This window comes from Phyllobates terribilis, unplaced genomic scaffold (genome assembly GCF_046119375.1).
Source record: "Phyllobates terribilis strain yellow unplaced genomic scaffold, ASM4611937v1 Scaffold_4__5_contigs__length_816908805, whole genome shotgun sequence".
Taxonomy (NCBI): domain Eukaryota; kingdom Metazoa; phylum Chordata; class Amphibia; order Anura; family Dendrobatidae; genus Phyllobates; species Phyllobates terribilis.
Window position 1 is genome coordinate 782,791,391 of NW_027362764.1, and position 13,148 is coordinate 782,804,538.

A 13,148-nucleotide genomic window follows, 5' to 3' on the forward strand; every position below is an offset into this window, starting at 1 on the left:
CTCGAACAAGTTCACCTAGATCATGGGCCCCTGGACAACCATAAGCCGTTCCATATCATTAAGAGGGGCTCCTGGAAATGTGGAATATTTGTGCTGCTCAGGATTAACACAAAGATCCCAGGCACCCCCATAGAGCGCATCAACCATCACTGGGTTAGTAAACCAAAAGGAGCTGCCCTGTAGAGCGCATCAACCATTACTGGGTTAGTAAACCAAAAGGAGCTGCCATGAACTTTGAGTTTACTTCCTAAAACTGCCATCCCAATATGAAATGATTCAATGTAACTAGCAGTAGACCGAAGACTGGAAACATCACAAAAAAGTGACCACCAGACCACCAGGGATATGATTTGCTAACTCGCTAAACAACAGGAGTTTTAGCATTTAATTCACTACAGTGTCAGACTGGGTTGTCTGGGGCCCACAGGACGAATTGATCCTCGGGCCCACCCTACAGCTATATGCAAATAACTGTGTTAGCCTATATCCTTGTTATAGTGGAGCGTCGACTGTAAACCACAGGCGGTTCCTGCACATCTACTGTGCACCGCCATAACTGGGATGTACAATTACCGTAGTTTGCAGTAAAGTTACCACCGGTCCATGGGCTCCACAGGATCGGTGATCACTTATTGATCATTTGGATTCGAACACTGGAAAACGCACCGATCGGAAGAATGGGGAAGTTTTATCCCTGTCAGGACACTTTTACCCCCATTTTAAAATGCAGTGGAAGGTGGGACGTCTGACCGCGGCTCCATTCATTCTCTTTAGAGCTTAAAGAAAAAAACAAGAGCAGCCACTGAGGGAATGAATGGATCAGTGGTCAAGTCACACATGAGCTCCAGTCTAATGGGGTAAAAACTCCACATTCTACCAATCGGTGCGGGTCCCAGCAGTCAGACCCCCACTAATCAATAAGTTATCACTTATCCTGTGGAGAGGTGATTACTTGTTTTCCCTGGAGAACCCCTGTAAGTGCATCTTGTTCCAAGTATTTAATCACTAATGGAAATAAAGAATCTGCTAATTAATATCAGAGAGAACAAATGACCACCATACACAACACAATCCACTATACCAACACCAATAGTACCACATACAAGGTAGAAATACCACCACACCGTGACCAGACCACATATTAACAGCATATAGCGTCCAAATAATTCCCCATCATTGCTGTCCCCCATCCCCATCATTGCTCTCCCCCATCCCCATCATTGCTCTCCCCACCTCCTCCACCATTGCTCTCTCCCACCTCCTCCATCATTGTTCTCCCCCACCTCCTCCATCATTGTTCTTCCCCACCTCCTCCATCATTGTTCTCCCCCACCTCCTCCATCATTGTTCTCTCCCACCTCCTCCATCATTGTTCTTCCCCACCTCCTCCATCATTGTTCTTCCCCACCTCCTCCATCATTGTTCTCCCCCACCTCCTCCATCATTGTTCTCTCCCACCTCCTCCATCATTGTTCTTCCCCACCTCCTCCATCATTGTTCTTCCCCACCTCCTCCATCATTGTTCTCCCCCACCTCCTCCATCATTGTTCTTCCCCACCTCCTCCATCATTGTTCTCCCCCACCTCCTCCATCATTGTTCTCTCCCACCTCCTCCATCATTGTTCTTCCCCACCTCCTCCATCATTGTTCTCCCTCACCTCCTCCATCATTTTCATATCTCCTCCACCTCCTCCATCATAATTGCCATATCTCCCCCACCATCATTGCCATATCTTCCCCACCTCCTCCATCATCATTGCCATATCTCCCCCCCACCTCCTCCATCATAGCCATATCTCCCCCCACCTCCTCCATCATCATTGCCATATCTTCCCCCACCTCATTCATCATTGCCATATCTCCCCCACCTCCTCCATCATCATTGCCATATCTCCCCCACCTCCTCCATCATCATTGCCATATCTCCCCCCCACCTCCTCCATCATAGCCATATCTCCCCCCACCTCCTCCATCATCATTGCCATATCTCCCCCACCTCCTCCATCATCATTGCCATATCTCCCCCACCTCCTCCATCATCATTGCCATATCTCCCCCCACCTCCTCCATCATCACTGCCATATCTCCCCCCACCTCCTTCATCATCATTGCCATATCTCCCCCACCTCCTCCATCATCATTGCCATATCTCCCCCACCTCCTTCATCATCATTGCCATATCTCCCCCACCTCCTCCATCATCATTGCCATATCTCCCCCACCTCCTTCATCATCATTGCCATATCTCCCCCACCTCCTCCATCATCATTGCCATATCTCCCCCACCTCCTCCATCATCAGTGCCATATCTCCCCCCACCTCCTCCATCATCATTGCCATATCTCCCCCACCTCCTCCATCATCATTGCCATATCTCCCCCACCTCCTCCATCATCATTGCCATATCTCCCCCCACCTCCTCCATCATCACTGCCATATCTCCCCCCACCTCCTTCATCATCATTGCCATATCTCCCCCACCTCCTCCATCATCATTGCCATATCTCCCCCACCTCCTTCATCATCATTGCCATATCTCCCCCACCTCCTCCATCATCATTGCCATATCTCCCCCACCTCCTTCATCATCATTGCCATATCTCCCCCACCTCCTCCATCATCATTGCCATATCTCCCCCACCTCCTCCATCATCAGTGCCATATCTCCCCCCACCTCCTCCATCATCATTGCCATATCTCCCCCCACCTCCTCCATCATCATTGCCATATCTCCCCCACCTCCTCCATCATCATTGCCATATCTCCCCCCCACCTCCTCCATCACCACTGTATTAGTAAAAAAAAAACCACACTTACCCTCTCTGCTCGTTCCCCCCAGCATTGTCCTCGGCTTCCTGCCCGGCATCTTTCTCTCTGACGTCATCAAGCAGCGCGAGCCTGTGTCAGGGAGAAAGCGGCGGGCAGGAAGCACAGAATGGATCCCTCCGCTCCGCTGCCATTTTCCTCCCGTCAGCAGCGGAGCGGGAGGGATCGCATTCTCTCCCTGCCCACCGCACACTATGAGGGCAATCTGGCCATGGGCCCCCCGGAGCCTGGGGGTCCACGAGGCAGGCCAGATTGCCCTCATCAGCCACACTGCAAGGGCACCCCCCTTCCACCTTCAGTTAACCAGCGGGCCCCGTGCGTCCTGCTCAGGGGCCCGCCGAGGACCCGGGCCCACCGGAGAATTCTCCGGTGTCCCGGTGCCCCAGTCCGACCCTGATTCACTAGATCACCAAAGTGAACACTAGATCACAAAGGATAGGACTTACTAATCCGATGATTTCCATGAGTATTTGCAGTTAACTAGCTAGACCACCAAAGAGAATGGCAGACCACCAAGGACATGATTTATTAATCCACTAAACACCAGGAGTAGTAGCAGTTATCTCACTGGACCATCAAAGTGAAGACCAGACCACCAGAGATGCGACGTACTAACCCACAAACATAAGAAGTATTAGAAGTTAAATGTCGAGCCCCCCAAAGTGACCACAAGACATATGACTTAGCACCCCACTAAACACCTGGAGTATTAGCAGGTAGCTCACTAAACCACGTAAGTGACCACCAGGGATATGATTTACTAACACACGAAACCCCAGGACTATTACCAGTTAAATGACTGAAGGAACGGCCAAGGATATTGTTTTCTGATCCAATCACCAGGAGTATTAGCCGATAACTCACTAGACCATCAAAGTGAACACTATACCACCAGGGATATGATTTATTAACCAGTTAAACACCTGAGTGGGCTACAAGCAGTTAACTCACTAGACCAACAGCAATCCAATAATTATCAGGGAAAATATTTATTACCCAATTGTTCATAGAAAGATGAAGCCCCCCAGGAGTATTATCAATAACCAACCAGACAGTGGGAATATTACTGACCGGCTTACAGAACACCAGCGATATTAGATATTGACTGACTACTATATATTATGTTATTAACCACTTGACTACAAGACTATTATTTATTAATTTCCAATAATATTGATTCACTAGACCACCAGGGAGATTGTTAAATTACAGACAGAATTAGGACTGGGAAGCGGCTTTGACGATTTGGTTACAATCTATCAGCAGAAAGAGCAAAAGAAGATAAAGGAACAGACATAAAACTTACCCCAGGACCCAACTACTGAAATGCCACCACTATTGTGGAGTGAATGAATGGATGAAGCCCCCATAATGAGGCAGTGGTGCTTCTGCGGGGGCTGCAGTGCTTGACCTGTAGCCACCACTGAAGTAACTGGGGACATGTTGGTTGTTATTTTATGCTAAGCTGCCGTGTGTTCTTCCATAATGATAGTTCTCACAGATGATCAATAACATTTGTTACTCAGCTTCTTGTTGTTGCAGTTCCTGCATTTATTGTACACGTCTTATGTTTATTCCAGGTACTGTGCCTTTAAGGCTGCAATATTTAGTGGTGGGCTGCAGACGCAGAGTTGTGCTGCACAGGGTCCATTGTAGGTGATGCTGGAATATACTGTATAAGAGCAAAGATTGGCTGCTGGCCCTGGTATAGCACAGACTGCAACCAATTCACTCAACTGGCAGAGACGTATCCCCATATTCTTCATGCCACCCCTCTCACAGCCTGCTCCCCATGGCCCCCAATCTCACAGCCTGCTCCCCATATCCCCAATCTCACAGGCTGCTCCCCATATCCCCAATCTCACAGCCTGCTCCCCATATCCCCAATCTCACAGCCTGCTCCCCATGGCCCCCAATCTCACAGCCTGCTCGCCATAGCCCCCAATCTCACAGCCTGCTCCCCATGGCCCCCAATCTCACAGACTGCTCCCCATAGCCCTCAATCTCACAGACTGCTCCCCATAGCCCTCAATCTCACAGACTGCTCCCCATAGCCCCCAATCTCACAGGCTGCTCCCCATGGCCCCCAATCTCACAGCCTGCTCCCCATAGCCCCCAATCTCACAGGCTGCTCCCCATGGCCCCCAATCTCACAGCCTGCTCCCCATAGCCCCCAATCTCACAGACTGCTCCCCATAGCCCCCAATCTCACAGGCTGCTCCCCATATCCCCAATCTCACAGGCTGCTCTCCATAGCCCCCAATCTCACAGCCTGCTCCCCATAGCCCCCAATCTCACAGCCTGCTCCCCATAGCCCCCAATCTCACAGCCTGCTCCCCATAGCCCCCAATCTCACAGACTGCTCCCCATAGCCCCCAATCTCACAGCCTGCTCCCCATAGACCCCAATCTCACAGACTGCTCCCCATAGCCCCCAATCTCACAGGCTGCTCCCCATGGCCCCCAATCTCACAGCCTGCTCCCCATATCCCCAATCTCACAGGCTGCTCCCCATAGCCCTCAATCTCACAGCCTGCTCCCCATATCCCCAATCTCACAGGCTGCTCCCCATAGCCCTCAATCTCACAGCCTACTCCCCATGGCCCCCAATCTCACAGCCTGCTCCCCATAGCCCCCAATCTCACAGGCTGCTCCCCATGGCCCCCAATCTCACAGCCTGCTCCCCATAGCCCCCAATCTCACAGGCTGCTCCCCATATCCCCAATCTCACAGGCTGCTCCCCATAGCCCTCAATCTCACAGCCTGCTCCCCATGGCCCCCAATCTCACAGCCTGCTCCCCATGGCCCCCAATCTCACAGCCTGCTCCCCATAGCCCCCAATCTCACAGCCTGCTCCCCATATCCCCCAATCTCACAGGCTGCTCCCCATAGCCCTCAATCTCACAGGCTGCTCCCCAATCTCACAGCCTGCTCCCCATAGCCCCCAATCTCACAGCCTGCTCCCCATATCCCCCAATCTCACAGGCTGCTCCCCATAGCCCTCAATCTCACAGGCTGCTCCCCAATCTCACAGCCTGCTCCCCATAGCCCCCAATCTCACAGACTGCTCCCCATAGCCCCCAATCTCACAGCCTGCTCCCCATATCCCCCAATCTCACAGCCTGCTCCCCATGGCCCCCAATCTCACAGGCTGCTCCCCATAGCCCTCAATCTCACAGCCTGCTCCCCATATCCCCAATCTCACAGCCTGCTCCCCATGGCCCCCAATCTCACAGCCTGCTCCCCATAGCCCCCAATCTCACAGGCTGCTCCCCATGGCCCCCAATCTCACAGCCTGCTCCCCATAGCCCCCAATCTCACAGGCTGCTCCCCATGGCCCCCAATCTCACAGCCTGCTCCCCATGGCCCCCAATCTCACAGCCTGCTCCTCATGGTCTCTAATCTCACAGCCTGCTCCCCATGGCCCCCAATCTCACAGCCTGCTCGCCATAGCCCCCAATCTCACAGCCTGCTCCCCATAGCTCCCAATCTCACAGCCTGCTCCCCATAGCCCCCAATCTCACAGGCTGCTCCCCATAGCCCCCAATCTCACAGGCTGCTCCCCATAGCCCCCAATCTCACAGGCTGCTCCCCATAGCCCCCAATCTCACAGGCTGCTCCCCATGGCCCCCAATCTCACAGGCTGCTCCCCATAGCCCCCAATCTCACAGGCTGCTCCCCATAGCCCCCAATCTCACAGGCTGCTCCCCATAGCCCCCAATCTCACAGCCTGCTCCCCATATCCCCAATCTCACAGGCTGCTCCCCATGGCCCCCAATCTCACAGCCTGCTCCCCATAGCCCCCAATCTCACAGCCTGCTCCCCATAGCCCCCAATCTCACAGGCTGCTCCCCATAGCCCCCAATCTCACAGGCTGCTCCCCATATCCCCAATCTCACAGCCTGCTCCCCATGGCCCCCAATCTCACAGCCTGCTCCCCATATCCCCAATCTCACAGGCTGCTCCCCATGGCCCCCAATCTCACAGCCTGCTCCCCATGGCCCCCAATCTCACAGCCTGCTCCCCATAGCCCCCAATCTCACAGCCTGCTCCCCATAGCCCCCAATCTCACAGCCTTCTCCCCATGTCCCCCAATCTCACAGGCTGCTCCCCATGGCCCCCAATCTCACAGCCTGCTCCCCATGGCCCCCAATCTCACAGGCTACTCCCCATATCCCCAATCTCACAGGCTGCTCCCCATAGCCCCCAATCTCACAACCTGCTCCCCATATCCCCAATCTCACAGGCTGCTCCCCATATCCCCAATCTCACAGCCTGCTCCCCATTTCTCCAAATCTCACAGCCTGCTCCCCATGGCCCCCAATCTCACAGCCTGCTCGCCATAGCCCCCAATCTCACAGCCTGCTCCCCATGGCCCCCAATCTCACAGACTGCTCCCCATAGCCCTCAATCTCACAGCCTGCTCCCCATAGCCCCCAATCTCACAGGCTGCTCCCCATGGCCCCCAATCTCACAGCCTGCTCCCCATAGCCCCCAATCTCACAGCCTGCTCCCCATAGCCCCCAATCTCACAGGCTGCTCCCCATAGCCCCCAATCTCACAGGCTGCTCCCCATATCCCCCAATCTCACAGCCTGCTCCCCATGGCCCCCAATCTCACAGCCTGCTCCCCATATCCCCAATCTCACAGGCTGCTCCCCATGGCCCCCAATCTCACAGCCTGCTCCCCATGGCCCCCAATCTCACAGCCTGCTCCCCATAGCCCCCAATCTCACAGCCTGCTCCCCATGGCCCCCAATCTCACAGCCTGCTCCCCATATCCCCAATCTCACAGGCTGCTCCCCATGTCTCCAAATCTCACAGCCTGCTCCCCATGGCCCCCAATCTCACAGCCTGCTCGCCATAGCCCCCAATCTCACAGCCTGCTCCCCATGGCCCTCAATCTCACAGGCTGCTCCCCATAGCCCCCAATCGTTCCTTTCTCACACTGTATAATCTCCATGTCTCAGTGTTTTGTACAGACTGGTCCCTGAAGCCCTCCCTTTCCCACAATGACTTGTCTCATGCCACCCCTCTACCCCAAAGACTATTGCTTATGGCCCCCAACCTCACAGACTGCTTCCCAATCACACAGACTGCTACTCATGACCCTCACTCTTATAGACTGCTCTCCATGGACCTTCCCTCTCTCACAGACTGATTCTTATGTTCTTCTCTCTCACACAGACTGCTCCCCATGCCCCCCACTCTTACAGACTGCTCCCCATGCCCCCACTCTTACAGACTGCTCCCCATGCCCCCCACTCTTACAGACTGCTCCCCATGCCCCCACTCTTACAGACTGCTCCCCATGCCCCCACTCTTACAGACTGCTCTCCATGCCCCCCACTCTTACAGACAGCTCCCCATGCCCCCCACTCTTAGACTGCTCCCCATGCCCCCACTCTTACAGACTGCTCCCCATGCCCCCACTCTTACAGACTGCTCTCCATGCCCCCCACTCTTACAGACAGCTCCCCATGCCCCCCACTCTTAGACTGCTCCCCATGCTCCCCACTCTTACAGACTGCTCCCCATGCCCCCCACTCTTACAGACTGATCTCCATGCCCCCACTCTTACAGACTGCTCCCCATGCCCCCACTCTTACAGACTGCTCCCCATGCCCCCACTCTTACAGACTGCTCCCCATGCCCCCCACTCTTACAGGCTGCTCCCCATGCCCCCCACTCTTACAGACTGATTTCCATGCCCCCCACTCTTACAGACTGATCTCCATGCCCCCACTCTTACAGACTGCTCCCCATGCCCCCCACTCTTACAGACTGCTCTCCGTGGCCCCCACTCTTACAGACTGCTCTCCATGCCCCCACTCTTATAGACTGCTCCCCATTCCCCCACTCTTACAGACTGCTCCCCATGCCCCCCACTCTTACAGACTGCTCCCCATGCCCCCCACTCTTACAGACTGATCTCCATGCCCCCCACTCTTACAGACTGCTCCCCATGCTCCCCACTCTTACAGACTGCTCCCCATGCCCCCACTCTTACAGACTGATCTCCATGACCCCCACTCTTACAGACTGCTCCCCATGCCCCCACTCTTACAGACTGCTCCCCATGCCCCCACTCTTACAGACTGCTCCCCATGCCCCCACTCTTACAGACTGCTCTCCATGACCCCCACTCTTACAGACTGCTCCCCATGCCCCCACTCTTACAGACTGCTCCCCATGCCCCCACTCTTACAGACTGATCTCCATGGCCCCCACTCTTACAGACTGATCTCCATGACCCCCACTCTTACAAACTGCTCCCCATGCCCCCACTCTTACAAACTGCTCCCCATGCCCCCACTCTTACAGACTGCTCCCCATTCCCCCACTCTTACAGACTGCTCCCCATGCCCCCACTCTTACAGACTGCTCCCCATGCCCCCACTCTTACAGACTGCTCCCCATGCCCCCATCTTACAAACTGCTCCCCATGCCTCCACTCTTACAGACTGCTCCCCATTCCCCTACTCTTACAGACTGCTCCCCATGCCCCCACTCTTACAGACTGCTCCCCATTCCCCCACTCTTACAGACTGCACCCCATGCCCCCCACTCTTACAGACTGATCTCCATGCCCCCACTCTTACAGACTGATCTCCATGACCCCCACTCTTACAGACTGCTCCCCATGGCCCCACTCTTACAGACTGCTCCCCATGCCCCCACTCTTACAGACTGCTCTCCATGGCCCCACTCTTACAGACTGCTCCCCATGCCCCCACTCTTACAGACTGCTCCCCATGCCCCCCACTCTTACAGACTGCTCTCCATGGCCCCCACTCTTACAGACTGCTCTCCATGGCCCCCACTCTTACAGACTGCTCTCCATGGCCCCCACTCTTACAAACTGCTCCCCATTCCCCCACTCTTACAGACTGCTCCCCATTCCCCCACTCTTACAGACTGATCTCCATGCCCCCACTCTTACAGGCTGCTCCCCATGCCCCCCACTCTTACAGACTGCTCCCCATGCCCCCCACTCTTACAGACTGCTCTCCATGGCCCCCACTCTTACAAACTGCTCCCCATTCCCCCACTCTTACAGACTGCTCCCCATTCCCCCACTCTTACAGACTGCTCCCCATTCCCCCACTCTTACAGACTGCTCTCCATGGCCCCCCACTCTTACAGACTGCTCTCCATGGCCCCCCACTCTTACAGACTGCTCCCCATGCCCCCCACTCTTACAGACTGCTGTCCATAGTCTTTTCCTCTCTCACAGACTGCTTCTTATGTTCTTCTCCCTCACACAGACTGCTCTCCATGCCTGTCAAATCTTAGCAACATAGCAAAAAAAGAAGCTAAGTCCTGGATAAATCTTTAAAACGCCTCAACTCAACTGATGTGTAACCACCAAGCTATTTGCCTCAATACAGTGTAACCATTTTGCTCTGTGCCTCATTTCTGATATGTAACCATCAAGCTCTGTGCCTCCACTCTCACGTGTTACCGCCAAAGTGTGAGTCTCAGCTTTCATGTATAGCCGCCAAACTGTGTGCATTGCATTAACTCTGGTGTGTAACCAGCAAGCTCGGTGCCTCTATTCTATGTGAAACCATCAATCTGTGTGCATTAACTCTGATGTGGAGTAACAAAGTTCTGTGCCCAACTCTGATGTGTAATTGTCAAGTTCTGTGCCTCAATCCAGATTTGTTACCACCAAGCTCTATGCCTCAATCCAGACTTGTTACCACCAAGCTCTATGCCTCAATCCAGATTTGTTACCACCAAGCTCTATGCCTCAATCCAGATTTGTTACCACCAAGCTCTATGCCTCAATCCAGATTTGTTACCACCAAGCTCTATGCCTCAATCCAGATTTGTTACCACCAAGCTCTATGCCTCAATCCAGACTTGTTACCACCAAGCTCTATGCCTCAATCCAGATTTGTTACCACCAAGCTCTATGCCTCAATCCAGACTTGTTACCACCAAGCTCTATGCCTCAATCCAGATTTGTTACCACCAAGCTCTATGCCTCAATCCAGATTTGTTACCACCAGGCGATAGGTGTGCCTGAATTTCAACTTCCAATCCTTTTCTTCCCTTTTCAGAGAAGATGATTGGAAACCATAACCAGTGTGGAGAGGACAGAGGAATCTCGCAGATCTCCTTTACCCATGAGGGAGAGCCCTCAGAAATAGCCGTTAGCCGAATGATCATGTCTGGACGCCTTGAGAGATCACTGTTTAACTTTCTCCATAAACGAGATCCGATTTTGCCCAATACGGGATCCGTGCAGCGATTTCAAGCGGATTTCGAGAAGGTTTTTCCACGCGTTCATTAAAAATGAAACATGAACTTGATTTTCTATTTTAATTTATTGTTGCTGAATGTTCATTGTATGTAACAGTAAGAATAAAGATGAGAATGTTTGCTGTGTCGGGGGGATGATCAACATCGAAGAAACAGTCTACAGAGAAAGGACAGGAGGTCATAGCCAGGCTTCATTGACTTCACCCAGGACAAAGATTTAGGTCACTGCCCTAATACAGTCCCAGGGTAGAAGCTGGGTAGTGCCCCCTCGGCCCCCTCGGCCCCCCAGCAGCCGATCTGTAAGGCTTTGTGTAACATGTATAATACTTCTCTGCTCCGGCTTGACATGAGTTTACCAAAACCATTCCTCCAGTGCTGAAGCCCATGGTGATGGCTAAATGAAGAGTCCAAGACTGGTCAATGCCAGGGCAGGCGCAAGTCCTGAGTAGGTGCCTCCCTTCACGATACTGGGAGAGTTATTCTGGAGGTAACCTGTATGATTTGTGTAGAGTTCATAGAGGTGGTTGCACAGATTTCCTTGGCAGCAGTAGACCCGGCTCTCTTGCCCCAGGACGTCGGGGTCACTTTGGAAGCAGGTTTCAGCGCAGTCTCTAGTCACCATCTCTTCTCCCAACACAAAAGGATATCCTGGAAAATTGGATATTTTTTTTTATAAAATATCATATTCAGATATCCCCTAATGGCAAGATGCCAAGAAATAAAGAAATACTAGACTACCAGAGGACAAAGATGTATGAAAAACTGTGCATGACGTGGGTTCCCCCTGCCTGCAAAGAGTAGGAGGATAAGGGCTGGTAGAGGGGTATATTGCTGCAGAACTCATATTTTACAAATTTTTAAAATTCACCTTTAAGAGGCGCTTACTGCATACAAATTTATACTGCCACCACTAGAGGGAGCTCACTGCATGCTGATTTATACAGCCACCACTAGAGGGAGCTCACTACATACAGATTTATACAGCCACCACTAGAGGGAGCTCACTGCATGCTGATTTATACAGCCACCACTAGAGGGAGCTCAGTGCATGCTGACTTATACATGCACCGCTAGGGGGAGCTCACTGCATACAGATTTATACAGCCACCACTAGAGGGAGCTCACTGCATACAGATTTATACAGCCACCACTAGAGGGAGCTCAGTGCATGCTGACTTATACATGCACCGCTAGGGGGAGCTCACTGCATACAGATTTATACAGCCACCACTAGAGGGAGCTCACTGCATGCAGATTTATACAGCCACCACTAGAGGGAGCTCACTGCATGCTGATTTATACAGCCACCACTAGAGGGAGCTCACTGCATACAGATTTATACAGCCACCACTAGAGGGAGCTCAGTGCATGCTGACTTATACATGCACCGCTAGGGGGAGCTCACTGCATACAGATTTATACAGCCACCACTAGAGGGAGCTCAGTGCATGCTGACTTATACATGCACCGCTAGGGGGAGCTCACTGCATACAGATTTATACAGCCACCACTAGAGGGAGCTCAGTGCATGCTGACTTATACAGCCACCACTAGAGGGAGCTCACTACATACAGATTTATACAGTCACCACTAGAGGGAGCACACTGCATACAGATTTATACAGCCACCACTAGAGGGAGCTCACTGCATGCTGATTTAGACAGCTACCACTAGAGGGAGCTCACTGCATGATGATTTATGCAGCCACCACTAGGGGGAGCTCACTACATATAGATTTATACAGTCACCACTAGAGGGAGCACACTGCATACAGATTTATACAGCCACCACTAGAGGGAGCTCACTGCATGCTGATTTATACAGCCAGCACTAGAGGGAGCTCACTGCATACAGATTTATACAGCCACCACTAGAGGGAGCTCACTGCATGCTGATTTAGACAGCTACCACTAGAGGGAGCTCACTGCATGATGATTTATACAGCTACCACTAGAGGGAGCTCACTACATACAGATTTATACAGCTACCACTAGGGGGAGCTCACTACATACAGATTTATACAGCCACCACTAGAGGGAGCTCACTGCATGCT

The 13,148-nt window shown here is 52.7% G+C and overlaps 1 protein-coding gene across 1 annotated transcript in view; it reads right to left on the bottom strand.

Annotated features, from left to right (window-relative positions):
* Nucleotides 1-11,170: 11,170 nt before the first annotated feature.
* Nucleotides 11,171-13,148, bottom strand: part of LOC141266068 (secreted Ly-6/uPAR-related protein 1-like) — a 52,036-nt gene continuing 50,058 nt past the window's right edge. Inside the window, exon 3 of the mRNA XM_073679945.1 lies at nucleotides 11,171-11,743. Coding sequence (XP_073536046.1) covers nucleotides 11,490-11,743 — 254 coding nt within the window. The 3' untranslated portion in view covers nucleotides 11,171-11,489. The remainder of the gene's footprint in view (nucleotides 11,744-13,148) is intronic.